Source organism: Molothrus ater, chromosome 7 (assembly GCF_012460135.2).
Source record: "Molothrus ater isolate BHLD 08-10-18 breed brown headed cowbird chromosome 7, BPBGC_Mater_1.1, whole genome shotgun sequence".
Classification (NCBI taxonomy): domain Eukaryota; kingdom Metazoa; phylum Chordata; class Aves; order Passeriformes; family Icteridae; genus Molothrus; species Molothrus ater.
The window spans coordinates 3,019,691-3,039,015 of record NC_050484.2 but is presented as its reverse complement, the minus strand read 5'-3'; the positions used below and the strand labels follow the sequence as shown (position 1 = coordinate 3,039,015).

Sequence of the window (19,325 nt, the reverse complement as noted above, 5' to 3'; positions counted from 1 at the left end):
CTCCAACAGGCTAAGCCCCATCATGAGCCTTTATGAGGATGGATCCCTCAGATTCTGGATCCAAGGAGTGCCTCCTCACAGGCTGCAGGTCTTTGGGCACCACCAGCCCCTAAGCTCCAGCAGTCACTGAATTTTGTTTACCTGGATGTGTTTGAGCTGTAAACATGTTTACTGAACTGACCCAGTAACAAAACCACTCCTGCAGCTCTCATGAAAGGACCAAAAGATCCTATTAGAGACCTTGAATTTATATTTACAATATTTTACTTAACACTGGCTCCTCTGAAGAGTTTTCCCCAGCCCTGCCAGACCCTTTCTGACCCTGCCAAACCAGCCCTCAGTGCCATTTGCCCCGAGAGCAGAGCTAAGGGAGGAGCACCGTGCTCCCATCGGCAGCACAAAGTGATAAACGCAGGAGAGCCACGATGGAGATTGGAATCACTGTCTCCAAGTCCACAACTCCAATTACAAACCTGACTTCAATCAGCCTGCCAATGCACACAACCGATTCTGCAATTCCTCCTTGACTCCCTGGCCCTGCTCAGCGACTGCACTGCCTGTCCCTGCTGTTAAATGCATTTTAAATGAGGCCGGTGCCAATTAACGCCCCGGGGCTGTGTGACCACGCTGGGCGGGCTCGCCCTGGCACTGCTGCCCCCTCGGGGGATATTGGGGTGACTGAGGTGACGCTGCTTTAAAGGAGGAAGATGAAAAGCTTGTTTCCCCTGGAAGACACACTCATCTCTGGCTCCTGGAGAGGTGATGTGCCGTGGTACGCAGCAATCCCAGCTCCCTGCTCAGGCCAGAGGAAGGAGGCAGCTTGGTGGCTCATTTGGGAAGCAGAGTCATGTAAAGCCAAAATTTCTGAGGGGATTCGGAGAGGGCTGCCAGTGGGGGGCACCCAGTATGACACCCCTGTCCTGTAGACCCTGCTCAAAACCTTTCACATTCTCATCAATGGTTTCTCAGTCAGTGCTCCACATTCCTGGCCACCCCTGGGACCTTCTCAGGGAGACAAGGAGGTGATGGGAGGCATGGAGCTGATGGTCAGAGGCAGGAGAGTGCTGGCTTCCAAGAGCTTTGCCTCGAATTGAGCTTGGAACATGTCCTTCTTCCAAAAGGGACAGGATGGATCTGAGGCTCTGCAGGGAACGGGGATGTTTGGAAAGCGGCAGGAATGGTAATTCAGCCCCTGGTGACGTTATATACAAGCTCCCTGCCAGATGCTTCCAGCCCCCAAACGGATGTAGCTGCTTCTCCACGGGCCTCAGTTCAATTCCCCCAGTATATAAACTCTGCCTTGCTTGGACCAATACCCACAGCCTTGATTGCAAGAGCAGATGGTTTATTTTTACCTGCGAGTGAGAGCGGGGATTGTAGATCATGGCCGTGACACATTTCACACGGAGCAGATGTTTCTATTAATGCCAGAATTGGGTGGGAATTCAAAGGATGCTTTTGGCTTTTTTTCTCCTCAAAACTCTATTTTACACAATTAAATTGCAACTTGCTGAAGTATTCCAATGAATCACTTCCTTTTTTTTTTTTTTTTTCTCCCTGTTTGATTAGTAGGCTCTAAAGGGACAAAAGAATAGTTTTGTATCAGTCTCCCTCAATTACATGTAAAATACATCTGGACAGAGTCTGAAGATCCATCTTTCACTGGCAGTTGCAAAGCCATCGACATAATAAAATAATACTCTGATTGGTATTACAAGGCTGCATTTAGATCATTGGCATTCATGCTCTGAGTCCTTTGCAGGGAGCACAAGCCCTCCATTAGAGAAAAGCTTAATTTTATACTGTGATCTGTGTAAGATGTGCAATGAAAATGAGAAAAAAGAGCTTTTGCAGAGCTGGAGACATAATAATAGAAGCTACAATGGATGTCTGGGCAGCTTTTTCAGTCACTTATAAACTGCAGGTGTCAAATGCATTCTGGAAAGAAGCTGAATCCCAGTTTTAATTACAGTCAGCAGGTTGAGGCATAATTCAAAGCTCTATAATAATTTCAATCCATAATAAAACTCCTCCTACTATCAGTAAGAAGTTTACACCAAGACCAAGGAGAGGACGTGACCTCCTTGTAGCAGCTAAACCTTGAACTTCAGCATCCCACTGAATACCAAGGGTGTTTGGGGTTTTACAAAGTGCCTACTCCTTGCACAATTCTCACAGCAAACCCTGGCATCACAGAGGAGCTGAACTAGTCAAACTCGTGGTCAGGGTAACGAGGATGTGTCATTGCAGCTTTCATCAAAGGTTCCTTTGAGTCAAGTTAGTTTGGAGGAAGGGAAAAAAAAAAAAAAGGAAAAAGAAACCACCTGGCTGGAACTGTGTGGGTGAACCCAGGTAAGTTGTATGGGCCACCCCAGGTCTCACAAGGTAAGGCTTTATCTGCAATCTGTTTTACCAGCAACAGCAAGTTTATTGAGCTCAGAGTTGAAGTTCATTTTGTGCTTGAAGGTACATCAATGCCCTGACCCAAACCCGAGTCTCTGGGGCCTTATGCTGATACATCTAATAAAGAATCATATTAAACTACCCTATCTATTAATCATTCTGGGGGAAGAGAGCAGGGTGTGTGTGGTGGTGTGCTGAACTCAGCTGCTGGGGGCTGCTCTCAGAAGTGGGCAGAGCACTCCCTCCAAGCCAGCAGGCAGAGTCTTTGAAGCAGGAGCTAATGATGCCTTATTATGTGGGAAAACACAGCTCCAGAGTCAGGGGGCAGCCAGCATGTGGGGCTGAGGAGGAAGGTCACTGGAGAGGACACAGAGAGGCAAAGCTGCTGGAGATGGAGGCTTTATGAGCAAGGGGGGTGCTCCTTGCTTCTGCTGTGCTCAGGGAAATACAATCTTATGAAGCAAAGAGTTTCTTCTTGTCAGAGCATTCAGCCAACAGACCTGCCCTGTTCCACTCCTTGGCTGTTCCAGAGCAGCCCTGAACTCCAGCCAGAAGGAGAAAGGGGCTCCTGGGGAATCATCTTCCACTGGGTACCAAGAGCCAGAACTGCCTGGGACCCAAGGACTCACTCGAGGAGTTACACAGAGCAGGAATAAGCTACAGGAACAAACCAAAACCACTGGAAGCACTAACTTATAAAATAGTTATATTTGTGCTGACATAACCAGAGAAGCTCTGTGTCATTACCAAAGGTGGCCCCCACCAGTGGCCTTTGCCACTGTCAGTATTTAACACCTGCATCCTCACAACGCCCCTGTGAGCAGGGGCAAGGCCATGAGCCCCATTTCCCCAGGGGGAGCCTGTCAAAACTGAGCCACTTTCACCCAGGAAGTCTGCTGCTGAGCAGGGAGAGGAGGTGGGCTTTTCTCTGTGGCTCTGGGGCTGCTTTGTGATCAGACACCCTGCACAGCCCACAGCTCCTCTGCTCCATCACAGCCACAAGCAGCAGGTGGTGTTTAAATCCTCACAGCCATTACAGTGATCATAAAACAAGAATTGGGGGTGGAGGGGAAAGAACCTGTGGAAAGCCCAATTTGATTTGTAACCAAGTGCCAGTCTCAAACACCTACCACGTTCCTAGTGACATTAATTAAGCGCGTATCAATAAAACAAAGTACTTTAAGAAAGTGGGACTGCTTATCCCCATCACCCTAAAATCACTTAAAACAGGGTTGGAGGGGCTGTCAGGTCTTTTTCCCAGCTTCTATGATCCCGTGTGGGTGGATCCCTTCAATAAATGGAGCTTATGGTGCTAGCCTGGCTACTTGTGTCAGAGCTGTCCAGCGTCACATCAGGACCCACGTCCGCTCCATCAGGATCTGCTTGATCTTTAGCAAAGTTGATGAAAACCTGCAAGTTTAAAGGAAAACAGTCAGTGTGTGACAGCATAAATAATTTATGACATGAATGAATATAAAAAAGGCATGGCTGTTCATTTGACTGTGAGCCTGGAGAGCTCACTCAGGGATGGATTCACGCTGAATTTGAGAATTGCAAATTGTTGGGCTTCTGTGGACTCATGTAAATAAATAGATGTGCATAAATGTTCCTGCATGGAACCTCATTGTCCTGCAGCTCAGGCTCCTCAGGAGCCAGCAAGGCACTGCCCATGCAGTGCTCCTTTCAATCACACTGTAATACAGTCCCATGATTACTTCATAAACCCATCTGTCCCTGTGTAATTGACATCTGTGCACACACAACTGCAGAGTGTACAGAGAGGTGTGTGAAATCACAGGTAACAGCCTTCCTTTCAACAGCAGCTAATGAATACAGAAAGGACTCTCACCAGAACACTCCCTGCAATCACATTTGCATATTCACAGAGTCAAGCTGTCCTCCCACAAAATTTGAGCTGGGGCTTCCTGTGCTTTGCCTGCCTGTTTCTCTCATAGCCACCACCCCTTACTGGAGCAGCACTGAGGAAATCCCCTCCCAGACTGCTGTGTCACAGTCCATGCCACTGCAGGGCTGCAGCTCTGCTGCTCTGTCTGGGACAAACCTAATATTCCAGGTGCTGATGCTCAACAGGGTGATTTCTGCTGGATAGTCCTTCTGGCAATCCCTTCAGCTGATGTGCTCCCTATGAGATTTTGTTGCCCATTGGAAATGTTCTTCCCAGGGAAAATGGAATGAACCCTAAAGTTTGGAGTAATGCTAAGTGAACTTACAACTTGAAAAGTGAAATTAAGCATATTTTCAGTACTGGTGGAAAGCCTAGCTCTGGACTTGGGGGTGATTCATAGTCCTGCCCTTCACCCACACCCATGAGGCTCCTGAAATCAGCAGTGACAGAGGCAAGAATAGATCCTTTATGCTCCAGGCAGCTTTCTGTGTGTGTTTCCCTAGCACCAGCAGAGGTACCTGGAGGCAGCAATGCTGACAAAGTACCCCCAGGAGGAATATAGATGGAAATCCCTTTCAAACTGTAGTCTATTGTGTGCAGCAGTCCATTATGTGTAACCATCATTCTGCTCCCCTGTTAGCAGTTTTAAATGGATGGCCTCACATTTTAATTCCTTACCTCCTCCAACGTTGTCTGACTCACAGAGAAGTGCCTGATGTTGAAGGCTGCTTTGTTGCCTTCCAGGAGATCAAATATATTCGCTACCCCTCCTGCAGAGACTGGGACATGGTACTCCACCATCTTGAAATGCTGATCCTGTGGGGACAGGAGTGGTGGGGCAAAGCCCAGAGCCAACAGATCCAACAGCTGGACCATGGCAGGATGAAGGGGCAGGGGCTGTGGTGTCTCCTGAATGTTATTGTCTAGGAGTGACCAGTGTTTCCCCACTGGGAGTTCTCGTGGGGTTTGTGACTGGGGGAGCACAACTAAACTGCAAGGCTGGAAGCTGCAGGGTGCCCATGGCATTTTGCAGCTCCAGGTGTGCAGTTTTGATCCATGCAGAGATTGGGTTACAGACAATGGATGGGATTTGTGACTCAGTTACTCTGGTTTTACGATGACTCAGTTACTGGAAGTACTGGAAGCATCTCTACCCACTGAACCTAAAGGGGCTTTCCATCCATTCCAGGCTTCAGTGGGAAGGGCATTCCCAAGGCAGAGGGTCACCTAACAGCTGCCTTCCAGGGTCACTGCAGCAGTTTGGCTGATGCTACTTCAGCCACCAGGAACTGGAGTGCTCCAGCCCTCAGAAAATGTAGCTGAAAGCAGTGACAAGTGTGGCTCTGAGAGCTCAGATCTATGTGCACAGTATGACACAAGATGTCCACCTTGCAAGGATCTTCTTGGTCACTTTGAAGGGATTTTGAAAGCCTCTCCTGAAAGCATTTGCCTGGCTTACCTTCAGGCATGTATTTGGGAAGTGTGACTTCATGAACTCTGTCAGCTTCTCAGTGCAAACTGTGCTGCTGTTTAAGTGCATCTTCACAGTGAATCCTCTTCCAAATCTAGGGGGAAAAGAAAATCACAATTAACGCTGCAGAAAAGAGAAAAACAGATGAAGAAACTCCTTTGAGAGTGCTGCACAGCCTCTTTAGGGAAATCTAATCCAGGCATGGTGCAGCTTGAATGGGGTCAGGGTTGTTAACCTGCAGTGAAACTTAGTAAGAAGCTGAGCTATTGTTATAACTAATAAAACCAAAGCTCAGCCCTAATACACATTTCTCATTTGTAGCAGTGAACAAAATGCTTTGGGGGACGCATTCTAGGAAGACAGGCTGTGAGGGAGTAGAAAGTGCATTAGTTAACACAGAATGTCAGCAGTGTATGAGGGACATGAACCAGGAAAAGTCATTGCTTTGATAACACAGGTCTCATGTTCAGAGCACTCAGAGCTGTAGGTCAGTAACTCCAGAGGCTGTTCAGTGAAAGTGAAATAGGTTCACTTTACTGACCTGCTCTTGATGTGCTGCAAAGAGCCAATGCACTGGAAACTCCCATTCACCATGATGGCCAGCCTGGTACACAGGGCTTCACACTCCTCCATGCTGCCAAACCAAAAAGAAACTCTAGTTAGTCATTGAGAAAGTATAAAAATATGGTTAATACCTGGAGAACACCATGGATCTTCCCTAAAGTGGGTCTCTGTGGACACCACATTCAGCCACAACAAACCCCAAACCTGTCACAGCTTGGTGCCCTGAAACTGTGCAAGGACCAGGGAGGGATGGGTCTCTCCACACTTCTGCTGACCCCAAAAAGGGAGGCAGAGCAGCACAGCCCTACCTGTGGGATGTGAGTATCACTGAGCATTTGTTCTGCACTTCCTCACTGATGATTTTCCAAAGGTGGCGTTTGGCGTTCGGGTCCATTCCAGAGCTTGGCTCATCCTGTTGGGAAAGACAGGACTGGATGGAAATTTGCACTCAAAAAGTAAACAAGCCTGGGCTCAGGCAGCAGTTTAGTATAGAGAGAATTCCCCCCTCCTATTTGTATTGAGATTTTTTTATCTCCCAAAGCAGCAGGAGAACTGGCAGGTGGTCAGAAGTAAAGGCAGCACTGCTGGGCTCAATAGAAGTTGGGATAAGGGATAATTATTTCCACTAGGTATCCAACTTAATATTGGAAATCCTGCTCACAGAGGTCTGCACACATTGAGTGCACAGCAAGTGGGAAAACTGCACAAAAAGGTAGGTTTTACCAATGGGGTAAGCCCATGGAAGAACTAGAAATTCAGAGTGAAAGACAAGACAGGAAGCCAAACCTAGAAAAGCAGTCATGTTCTAATCCTGAGGAAAGTGCCCCCTTTGCTCTCCTACAGTTTTGGAGCCTTGGCTGCTGCTTTTCTTGCAAGGCTGTGCAGGTAAGTTGATAGAAATAAAAGACAAGACAGAGCAGAGTTTAATTGGCAATTTTGACTTTGGTCTAATTTTGACTTCTGGAAGATGCTGCCAGAGAAACTGAAAGACTTGCCACTCTCTTATGCCCTCAAAGAAAAGATGACTGTTTGCTGGAATCTGAACTTTCCTGTGATGGTTTCTGTTGTCAGGCCAAGTATGGGCACGTGGGGAGTGTCCCTTAAGGTGTGCCTGAGGAGGTTTTGTGAGACTGTCCAAGCTCTCCTGCCTGCCCAAGGACCTGCTCCTCTTCCCTCTCAACAAGACCCCATTTCTCACCAGCAGCAGAATGGATGGGTTGCCAATGAGAGCCAGAGCAGTTGACAGTTTCCTGTTGGTGCCATAGCTGCACATAGAGGTGACTCTGTCCTTGTAGGCCATCAGGTTCAGCCGGTGCAGGAGCTGCAGTACAACCTAGGGAACAAGAGTTCTGCTTCCACAACATGCCCAGCCCATGGATTACCACACATGGATCTACTGAAGGACTGATTTAAAGGCTCCAAATGACAGAAATGCTGCAAGTCAAAGCCTTTGTTACTCACTCCCTTGATGTCCCCCTCTGGGATGCCGTGCAGCCGAGCGTAGTAGTACATGTGCTCCTCCACAGTCAGCAGGTCATCCAAGGCATCCTCCTGAGGACAGTAGCCAAAGAGTGACCAGTGGGCCTCACTGATGTCATTCAAGGACCTGTGGAAGGAGGTGACACGTCACTGTAACCTCACTGAATTGCCAGTGGGCCTCACTGATGTCATTCAAGGACCTGTGGAAGGAGGTTGGCACATCACTGGAACCTCACTGAATTGCCAGTGCGCTCTGGAATCAAACAGGAGGGAGAAAATCCCTTTCTCCAACTCCCTACCCACCTCCCCAACCCTTGAAGGAAAATGCAGTGGATCTGCAGAGCTCCAGCTTTCAGCCCCCCAGTTCTGCAGAGGCTGCATGTCCAGTATGTAGCTCTCCAGTTACTGCCAGCACAGCTGCCACCAAGCCTACACCTGGTAAGGAAAGCTTTGAGGTGAGCCCTGCTGGGCTCCAGGTCTGGCTTAGAAGTGGGATCACACTGCTGAGGATCTGAGCCTGATCCCATCTGCAATGGGCTGAAGTGGAACAAACACCTCTAAGCAGCAAATTGCAAACCCCTAGGAAGCAACGATGTGACATTCAAAGGATGATTTCCCTGGTTTATTTACTTTTGCTCTGGTTTGAGTGTTTTATTTCAGGCTTTTACATTTCTTTTCCTTTCCCACCCAGCCTTAAAAACTGCTCTCAGGTTGATTTGCTTCCCCAGAAATCATATCTTCCATACCCAGAGTGATCCTGGACCCGCAGCCTTCCGCTGGATGCTCCAATATCCCCTGTCAGCATCTTAAAGATTGTTGTCTTTCCAGCTCCATTCACACCAAGCAAGCCAAAGCACTGGGAAAGAAAAGTCAAAATGTAAACATGCTGTATTTGGAATGCAGAAACATTGCTCTGAGATGGGTGCTCAGTGCACCTTGGCCCTTCTTTTTCCAGCCCCTTGAGCAAGATGAACTGCCAGAGGAACTCAGAGCATGCCAGTGTTATAATGGAGGTTGTTTATGGTGCAATAGACTCCAGCTTATATTAGCATCATTTGTTTAATGTGGTGAAGAACCAAGGATGTGTCTCCAGTAGAGTCAATCCTTTTACTGTGAGCTGCATTTCTGCAGGAGCTCAGGCCCAAATCCCCATCAGCTCATCTGTGCCAAGCCTCCCCTTGACAGGGACAGAGCTGCTCCTGGGAATGGGGTGAGTGAGGTTTGCCACTGGTTAAAACCTTGATCAACACAATGGTTTTGTCACATTGTATCACCAAAGCACTACCTTAATAAGATGAAGAATTGTCTCCCTGTAGTGTAGTTCCAGCATGTCACGGTAAAATCCACATTTTATAGCTAAGGTTGGAGATAGGCAGTTGTGTGTTGCATCAGCCATCTCCCTTGTGCTGATAATTACTGTTATTTTGCCATCATTAGTACAGACCAGCTGATGGGAAAGCCCTCCTGTGCTGGGGATGCACAGCAATCCATGGCTCTTCCCCACCTTGGTCCATACAGGAACAGGATCTGTGCACAGTCTGCAGTGCAGGGCCACAGCTCCTGCTTACAGGTGGGGAATGGTGCCCTGAATCCCACCAGCATCAGGGTGAATTTTGCTAGAAGTCAGAGACCTCAGTGGCAGTCCTGGCTTATAAAACATCCTCAGCCATAAAGACTAGCACAATGTCCATGTGAGGATGCTGTCCTTTCATCTCCGTGGGACCCAGGCAATTAAAATAAACCAGGTGCCAAGGATTAATTCCAAGCTTCCCCACAAGGTGCACAGCCTGAGGTACAATCTGGTCTCCAGTTTCCTCTGGATATCAGAGGTGCTCTGTGTACTCCTGTCTTTTCATTTCTCAGGGAGGCAACTGCACTGACATGACCAAAGAATGTTGTTTTCTTGGAGCTAATTTTAGGTCCTGATTCATGAAAATGTGTGTTCAGCTGGAGTGATTTGTCTTCCCCTGATGGGAAAACACAAGCAGATAAGCCTGACTCACCATCTCCCATGCAGTTCAGGTGAATAATTCCAGCTGGACATGTTCTGCTGTCTTCATTTACCACCTGGTGATCCCCAGTGACCCCCCCCAAGACTGCACTGTACAAACAGAGCATGCAGACATTTTGCTCTGAATGTAGAGCTCCATCAATCCCCATCCACTTTCCCTCCTTCTAGGGCCTTTAAACTGTCACTTGATGTCCCAAATGCACCAGGAGACTTTTGTCACTGCTGTAACCCCAAGAATCAATAAATGAGGCAAAGAAAGGAAAAGACCAGAGCAGAACAAACAATTACAGAAGGTGGCAGTGACAGGGGAAGGTGCCTGCATCCTTTTCCCCTCACTCACCTCCCCAGCAGGGATGCCAAGGCTGATGTTCTTCACTGCTGTGATGCGTTTGTGAGGGAGGTGGTAGATCTTGGTGAGGTTCTGGAGCTGCACCACGTCGAAATCAGCTTTGCCAGACTCCACCCGGCTCCTCTCTGCCTGGACATCCCCATCCTCCACGGCCGCAGGGGGCAGAAGGGAGGCTTTGCCATGGACTCTGTCAAACAGGAACCTGGGGCAGGGCAGAGAGGGACTCAGCCTCCGGTACCAGCCGGGATAGATCCCAGGGAGCCTCCCTGTGAGACCCCAGGGCATGCACACAATACTCAGATATACAGTTTCTATTCTCTCCTGGTATTTGTTCCACCCAGTGTTCTCTTCCTGCCTGTTTTTTTCCCCTCTTTTTCAGTAGATATTCTGGGCTGGAGCAGGTCCTGCCTTGTGGACAGCTCCTAATGCAGGTGACAGGGATGTTCTCACTCCTCTCTGTGTGCACCCAGGGCAGAGGAGATGGGGAGAGCCAAACAGAGGAGGCTGTCAGTAGAATGACTGCCCTCATCAACAGCTGAGCATCCACCCACCAAGCCCCAAATCCAGGGCTGCAGTGCCAGCCAGCACCAACTACCAGGGCACTCTGCAAACTACACCTCTGCTTGTTAATATTCTAATATTAACTGAGAGAAAACTCACTCCACATTCACAAATTGTCCTGGAAATTATGTGCTGCATAATTGCCAGGGATGGTGCATGAGCCCAGAATGAGACCATGGAGCTGTGCCTGGGGCTGTTCCCAGTGAGGCTCCAGATGTTACTTAGTGTCACAGACATCTCTTATGGAAAATCCTTTCCTTAGGATTTTTTCTCCTGAGAAGCAGAGAGGCCTCAGGAACAAAATGTAAACAATGATTATCTGCTGCTGTGGAATGGAACAGGTGGATCTGTGACTGGCCCATGTGGGTTGTTTCTAATTAATGGCCAATCACAGCCCAGCTGGCTCGGACAGAGAGTCTGAGCCACAAGCCTTTGTTATCATTTTTTCTTTTTCTATTCTTAGCCAGCCTTCTGATGAAATCCTTTCTTCTATTCTTTTAGGATAGTTTAAATATAATATATATCATAAAATAATAAATCAGCCTTCTGAAACATGGAGTCAGATCCTCGTCTCTTCCCTCATCCTAGGACCCCTGTGAACACGGTCACAACTTAGGACTTAGGCTCCAGATGTTACTTAGGACTTAGGCTCCAGATGTTACTTACTCCAGGACCTTGTTCCAGACTCTCTGGACCATCCTGTCATGCACTGTGAGTCGAATGGCAAAGAACACAGTGCCCTGGATGAACATGGCCAGCAGCTTGGATGTGGTCTTGTCCAGCTCAAAGGTTTTGTCAGGGTAGTCCACTCCATAGGCTCTTAAGAAGCCCAGCAGTGCCTGATCCTGAGACAGTTCAATCAAGCCATAGCCAAAGCAAAATTGTGGGAACAGGAGGAACACATGCCTTAAATTTTCAGCAAGATCATGCAAGCCCTGGAAAAAAAAAAAAACAACAAAGAGCAGCACAGTCAGTCACAGCTTTTATTCATGGAATAAATTCATAGGTTTTACTGTGGGACTGAAGTGTAACAATTACATTGGGATTTGCCTGTGTCTCAGCAGAGATAAATTGAGAGCAAAGAGCTCTGCAGACAGCTCGTTTCACAGGCACAAGGTCATAAAAGTCAACAGGCAGCTCTGAGGTTGTGATCACCCATAGTAAACAGCAGCCAGTTCCCAGCATGGTCCCTGCTGCTGCTCCAGCACCCTGAACCCACTCAGGAGCCAGAGCTGAGTCCTGCCACTGTGCCCCCCTAATCTGTCCAGCACAGCCTGCTCCCCTGGAGCACTGCCCTGGCTGTTTTCCTTGGACAAACATCTCCATAAAACAAAAGATTTGGCTTTTCTAGACATAGAAGGGCTTTTCCAGCTAATTCACAGCAGAACAGCCCAGTGCAGTCTCACAGTAAAGAACTCTGGTACATTTCTAGCAGAAGAAAGGATTAGTGCACAAAGCAAACTGGAGAGGCACTAAATTAGCATGGAAGAGAACTGACTCCCTGCCACTAGGGCACAGAAGGATGAAAGGTGATCATAATTGCATATTCCTAAAATCCAAGGGGTTGCTGAACAAACTCTGCCCAGACAGAGAGAAAAATCCAACCCAGCTATTGTAATGGCTCTCCAGAAAAAAAGAAATCTAAGTGTAAGGTGTGCATTTTATCCCAGCCATTCTCAGGCAGATCTCAGTTTAAGAGAGGGCTTTACTTTAGGGAATCATCACTGTCTCTGGGTTGTTTTTCATCCTTGCAGGGAGAAGATGACTGCATTACAGACTGGAATGACAGACAGCTGGTGCTGGGTTAACTGCAGCACATGTCAGACTCAGGGCAGTGACATTCAGCTGTCACTCCCCACAGCTCACGCTCAAGAACTCAGCAATGGTTTGAAGTGTCCATCAACAACTTCTTATCAAGCATCTCCACCACCTCCTGCCCTCCCCATCTTCCATCACCAGGGTGGTTATAAACTGTCCTCAGTTTTCTCCCTCTCTTTTCATGTTCTCCCCTCTGTCACCATCATTTCTTTCTCTGCTGGGGGTGCAGATTTACAGACCAGCAAGATCCATTTGTGACTCGTGTCCTGTCTGTAGGGAGCCCCATGAAATCCTGTGGCTGTGTCCAGCTGCTACAGACCTGATCAAAGCCACCAAGCCCAGAGGAAGCCTCCTGCTGGGTCACCACAGGGTCAGTACCTACCTGGTCTGTGGCCTTTTCCTGGGAGAGCAGGAACACAACAGAGTGCGTGATAATGGTGTTGATGCCAAAGAACAGGTTGACACAGACATAAACAATGAAGGCCATCCCTGTTTCCTTGAAAAGCCCAGCCAGCAGGTACATCCAGGAAAATGATGCATATCTATAAATACCAACAGAGCAGAGAAAACCATGGCAACTCAAAGGCTAATTTGAAAACAAACCACTGAAGACATCAGACAACACAGAATCATTGGATGGTTTGAGTTGGAAGAGAGCTTAAAGCCCATCCAGTTCCACCCCCTGCCATGGGCAGGGACACCTGCCACTAGATCATGTTGCTCCAAGCCCTGTCCAACCTGGCTTTGAACACTCCCAGAGTTGGAACACAACAGTTCTGTTTTGGCATGTAATTACATTTCCACATGATAGAGCTTAAAGAAAGGAAAAACACCTTTGTGTCTGTTAGAATTTGGAGAAAAGGTTTATGAGATGTACTTTGAACATGGAACCCCACCTGAAAACAGAGATACTGGGCCTGGAGGATTCCAGTCTAAGTTTTCCAGAATTGTGCTACTGCTGTTTATTTTGCTCTCTGCTATTAGAATGCTCTTGAACTTTGCAAGAGGTCAGCAAGCATTTGCATATAGCTTGGGCTGTTTCTGGGACCTTGGAGATTTCTATATCCTCACGTAGGGATTGCTTTGAATAAGGCAGGCATGACAACAATGCTTCACATCCCTGCTCCTGGAAGGAGCAACTCAGTCACTGTTTGGGAAGGGCAAGTTGAAGAGAAAAGCCCACATATTCCCCCTTGGATCTCAGACTGCAGCAGCCTGCAAGAGCCAGTTCCTTACCCTGTGCAGTGATATTTAAATAACTAAGCTCCACACTTACCCAAAGAGCAACAGCAGAAGAAATACTGCCACTAAGTTACTGTTGTTGCAAAAAGCTGGGATCTGGAAGGCTGAAATAACTCCTACTGAGAGTCCAGTAGGGACCATAAAAAGTACCTGCAAAATGATATTTAAAAAGTGTTACTAGGACAACAGTTCTGAAACACCTTCCTACAACCATACAGCAGAAACAATGCCAGGACTGAATCTGGTCCCACAAATGCAGCTTGGTTTGGTTTTTCTAGGGAAACCAAACACAGGTGGGCTCTCAATTCCCCCAAGATGAACTGCAGATGAATTCCCACAAAGCCTCTTTGAATAGGCAAAGCCTCAGCACTGAGGAGAGTGGGCAGAAAGTACCTTAAAAAAAAAAGGTTGTGAATGAAAAATACCCCTCTGGGTTTTCTGTTAGCCTTGCAGTCAGACCACTTCACTGTGCCCTGTAAATCTAGTCTTTATAGGGTTGAGTCAAGCCAGAGAGTTACCAAAGTCTGCCTGGAGAGCTCCCTCCCCTCCCCAGCTCTGGGATTTAGCAGAATTTACTGGCAGGGATTCACTGAGAAATATCAAGTTGCCGAGAGCTCTGGATTAGTTTCAGCCCGCTGAATACCGACTGTGCAAGGGCTCCGGGGATTTTGCCACAGGCTGATTTACAAATATGCAGGGCTGGAGGGAGGGCCCGGAGCGGGCAGGCAGGCACAGAGCGGCTCCACCCTCCCTGCAGTGCACTGCCGAGCCAGGCTGGGGCCACGCTGCCCTGGGACCCCATCCATTCCTCCTGCAGGGCAGGGCATCCTTGTGCTGCTGCTTTGGGATCCCTTCCATTCCTCCTGCAGGGCAGGGCATCCTTGTGCTGCTGCTTTGGGACCCCTTCCATTCCTCCTGCAGGGCAAGGGCATCCTGTGCTGCTGCTTTGGGACCCTTTCCATTCCTCCTGCAGGGCAAGGGCAGGGGATCCTGTGCTGCTGCTCTGGGACCCCCATCCAGCCCTCCTGCAGTGCAGGGCATCCTTATGCTGCTTCTCTGGGACCCCTTCCATTCCTCCTGCAGGGCAGGGCATCCCTGTGCTGCTGCCTTGGGATCCCTTCCATTCCTCCTGCAGGGCAGGGGATCCTGTGCTGCTGCTTTGGGATCCCTTCCATTCCTCCTGCAGGGCAGGGCATCCCTGTGCTGCTGCTTTGGGATCCCTTCCATTCCTCCTGCAGGGCAGGGCATCCTTGTGCTGCTGCTTTGGGATCCCTTCCATTCCTCCTGCAGGGCAAGGGCAGGAGATCCTGTGCTGCTGCTTTGGGATCCCTTCCATTCCTCCTGCAGGGCAGGGGATGCTGTGCTGCTGCTTTGGGACCCCCATCCAGCCCTCCTGCAGGGCAGGGGATCCTGTGCTGCTGCTTTGGGACCCCCATCCAGCCCTCCTGCAGGGCAGGGGATCCTGTGCTGCTGCTTTGGGATCCCTTCCATTCCTCCTGCAGGGCAGGGGATCCTGTGCTGCTGCTTTGGGATCCCTCCCATTCCTCCTGCAGGGCAGGGCATCCTGTGCTGCTGCCTGCACTCATCAGCCCCTCCAGGCAGGCACTTGTGGCTCACATTCCCCTTGGGATTCCAGCTGTTGGTTCTCCCTGCACCAAAGAGAGTCAATCACCCAAATGCCCTTGAGGATTTCCTGGTTTGGGCAGCAATGGAATCACTGGGATTTTTGGCACTTGCAGATCTGCAGCAGCAGCAATGTGTTGGATAAGTGGAGCTGGTCACCACTGCAGCCCAGCTGGCAGTGCCCAGGCTCAGCAGCTGAGCTTGGCTGCACTGCCCATTCCCTGTGTGAGGGTCTGACACCTGCACCACAGGGAATGCAGAACACACAAAGCACTTCAGCCTACAGACACTCCAAACATTTTTCCCCTTGGCCCAGCAATGTTTTCCAACAGTGCCATGAACCCTCTGCACCAGGAGGAAACAACTTCAGGAGGAACAAGGGCACACCTATGCCAGGGAATAGTGCTGGGAGCTCAGCAAGGCACATCCACGCAGCACTGTGAAAAAGAACTGCTCAGGTCCTGCAAGGCTGCATTTGTAGCTTTTCCTGGCTTAAAAACTTTATAACACAGACAGCATTCCAGCCAGAGGTGGGGTTTTGCCCAGCAGGGCTGTGTCAGCTGAGGGATGCCTGCTGCTGTAGGATCCCAGAGTGGCTGCAGTGGCTGTAGCCTCGAGCCCCAAAGCCTCACCCCAGATGTGTGGAGCCTGAGTGACAGCAGATCCAGCCCTGCAAGCTGTCAGAGCAGCAGCTGGGTGCTGGGATGGAAATCAGGCTGCAGCCTGCTCCCTGCTGCTCCCATATAAATGTGCTGGGTGTTTTACACACACTCCAGAGAGCAGGAATGCCTTTGCTTGGCAGACTCCAGTGCTGCAGCTCACATTTAATCCTCCCCAGTGCCTTGGAGAACAATTACTACACAACACTCTTGGTAGCAATAAGAAGAACTTTAAATAAAGAACTTTTTTTCCCCCCATGGTGTGTAATGCTCCCCCTGGTGCATTTAGGAATGTGAATTATTTACCAGATCATAAACCAAGTTGGTCACCCAGTAGGTTGTCATCCCAATGCCTGAAATGTGCTGCAGCTGCTTGGCTTTGGTTTGGTGCTCCTTGACCATGTAGAGCACAAAGCTTGCTGTGGTGATGGAGTAGCCCACCAAAACAGACATGGACACTATGATGTCCAGTAAGCTGTTGAGCCTAGGAAAAAAAGGAGAGAAAGATGAATTTGGTGAGTGAAAGTGGCAGATTCCCCTCACTGTTGAGGCTCAGAAGGAATAAGGTCCTGATTCTGGGACAGATCTTTTATAATCCTGGAATGGTTTGGGGCTGGAAGGGACCTCAAAGCTTATCCCATTCCACCCCCTGCTATGGGCAGGGACACGTTCCACTACCCCAGGCTGCTCTAAGCCTGTCCAACTTGGCCTTGGAGACTTCCAGGGATGGCCTCACTCACCACCCTCACAGAGGAGAATGTCCTCCTTTCTTTGCTCCCTGTGCTGATGGCAATGATTTCCAGCAAAAGGGACTCACAGGACTGAACTGGAGTGCTGGAGTGGAAGGGCCAGAAGGAAAATAATGCCATTATTATTATTATTATTATTATTATTATTATTATTATTATTTATTTATTTATTTATTTATTTATATGCCCAAACACACAAAAGTGTGAGGCTGTAGCTGTGACTTCCAGATCTCCATGAGATCCTGCAAAAAAACCCCCACAGGAATCCCCAGCTCTGGTGGCAAGTAGGACACTATTCATGAATAGGGGGAATGAACACAAGTGAGAACAGTTTCATCACTTAGAGAAGGATATCTAGTAATTTAGGCTGGTTTATGGTTTGCAATAAGCTGGTTTGCTCCTTTTAAAGCTAAAAAATTTCAGGCAGCAGCCAAATGAATCTTCTTACATTACTTGTTCTTGACTCTGTCCTCCAGGATATGGGTGAGCTGATAGGAAAATACCTATGGGAGGAAAAAAAGAAAAAAAGAAATTGAAAATGTGTCCAAATTAAAGCTTCCTTCACCAGCTCCTGCTATTGATAACAATATAGAAAACTGAGAGAAAAGAGAAGAAAAGCAGATCAAAAGTGTTTCTGCTCTGTCATCTCTGTGTGATCTTGGGCAGGATTTTGAGCCTCCTCCTTTTTCCTAGGATTTCACTTGGCTGCAGAGCAGATCTGAAATTCAAACCCTGGGCCTGTTCCTCCAGCTGTGTGGCTGCCAGCCCCATTCCCTCCCCACACTCAAATCAGGCACTGTGGGGCTGTGCATTCCAGCTCAGACCCCTCAACACTGCCACCTTCCAAACTGATGGATGTGTTCTGCTTCAGAGCTGCTGTCTGCTGATCCCACCTTGTTCCATTTGTTCTCTTATCACCAGCAACAAGTCCTTCCCTGCTGCCCTCCTCCACAACTGCTACCTGCCTGTGATAGATGTCTTTCTCCATATGGGATCTCTGGAGGTGAGAGCAGAAACCCAGGTAAGCTACTTTTGCCCCCAGTGTGGCAGTGAGTTAATTCTGAACTGTTCTGTCTTAAAAAGCTAGGAAAAAGAATAAAATAAAGAGTGTTTTGATCAAAGTCACTAGCAAAAATTTAATTATCACACTGATAAGTCCCTATGATGTTTTAAAATGGGTTTGTATCAGGCCCAAACTTCAACTGAGAAATTTTCTGCTTATGTGCAGGTATCTTCAGATGAGGTTTCAGCACTCCTTCTCCTAGCCCAGAAGCCACTAGCATTGTTCATCACAGTGCTTCTGCCATGTCTGGAGGCATTTTGTGCCCACAAAAGCAAAAGGCAGAGCATGGAGGGGCTCTGGTGGGCCAGTCCCAACCTCCAGTGCAGGTCTCTGCCTTGGCCCCACCAGGATGGCAGCCCAGTCCCTAAGACTCCAGAGCCTAAGAAAGGCTCCCATGTTTATGTGCCTAAAAATGAGGCTCTCAACTCATATTTTGACACCTAAGAAAATGCCTCAGGGAGTGCTGGGGGACTTCCAGCTGCTCTAAAATTCAGAGATTTTCTATACCACGCCACCTGTGGAATTTAAACTCCTCACAGCCAGGTGGCAGACCTTAGGAATGATGTGATGAAGAATTATCCTGGGTAATTTTCCCTAAGAATGGGCCCACTGACAGGGGGGACCAGAAGGGAGGAGCCTGAGGGTTTAGCTGACCAAATGCCATACTGAGCAAATGAATTTGAAAGGGAGGATTTAATTAGAAATTAATTTTGGAGGAAAAAATAAAAAATCCTGCCCAAACCTCAGTCTTGTCATCAATGAGAGAAATGGGATTAAAATCCTGGACTGCTGATAAAGCCATACAAACAGCCAGGAAATGTTTCCCTTCTCCAAAAGGGAGAGAGAGAAAGAAAGATATTGTCTGTCTAATCTGTTAATACTTCACTATAAAGCCATTTTCCTTTACTGCAGCTTAGGCTAGAAGTCAAAATTTCCATTTCAATGCTTCCTCCTTTTTTGTTAGCTGGGATTGAGAGAAGAGAAAGCACAATATACAGAAGTCAAAAGCTATTATGACTTGCTTAGTGACAGGGTAAAAAGCTTTTTATGTATTTTTTTTAAATATACCCAGTCTAAGTCAAACCTCTAAAGCAGGACTGGCACCTCTTTCTGACTGCTGAAGTGACAACACACTTTTATCTGGCCATTTCAATGGCTCTTAAACCATCATTTATTTGTCACAACAACAACTCCATTGAGCTGCCAGGAGCATACCCCACAGAACGTGCCTTCAGCTGTGTCTCAGACTGGATTTACTCCACCTCAGGGGAACCAGCCTCATCCACTCACTTTATTTCTCCCCTTCTCTGGCTTGGGTGATGAGTGGGAAGCACAGAATTGTCTGTCTGGTCATTTACTACTAAGCATTTCTTTCCAAAAACACCTAAGCAGCAGGACAGATGGAAAAAAAAATACCTGCTGCTATT

General features: G+C 48.2%; 1 protein-coding gene across 1 annotated transcript in view; it reads right to left on the bottom strand.

Annotated features, from left to right (window-relative positions):
- Positions 1-2,407: 2,407 nt before the first annotated feature.
- ABCA12 (ATP binding cassette subfamily A member 12) overlaps positions 2,408-19,325 on the bottom strand; it is an 80,395-nt gene continuing 63,477 nt past the window's right edge. The window contains exons 41-54 of the mRNA XM_036386718.1: positions 17,284-17,338; positions 16,393-16,570; positions 13,839-13,954; positions 12,945-13,104; positions 11,411-11,679; positions 10,175-10,385; positions 8,570-8,679; positions 7,806-7,950; positions 7,543-7,677; positions 6,653-6,756; positions 6,322-6,414; positions 5,769-5,874; positions 4,988-5,125; positions 2,408-3,813 (exon numbers count right to left, since the gene is read on the bottom strand). Coding sequence (XP_036242611.1) covers positions 3,694-3,813; positions 4,988-5,125; positions 5,769-5,874; positions 6,322-6,414; positions 6,653-6,756; positions 7,543-7,677; positions 7,806-7,950; positions 8,570-8,679; positions 10,175-10,385; positions 11,411-11,679; positions 12,945-13,104; positions 13,839-13,954; positions 16,393-16,570; positions 17,284-17,338 — 1,940 coding nt within the window. The 3' untranslated portion in view covers positions 2,408-3,693. The remainder of the gene's footprint in view (positions 3,814-4,987; positions 5,126-5,768; positions 5,875-6,321; positions 6,415-6,652; positions 6,757-7,542; positions 7,678-7,805; positions 7,951-8,569; positions 8,680-10,174; positions 10,386-11,410; positions 11,680-12,944; positions 13,105-13,838; positions 13,955-16,392; positions 16,571-17,283; positions 17,339-19,325) is intronic.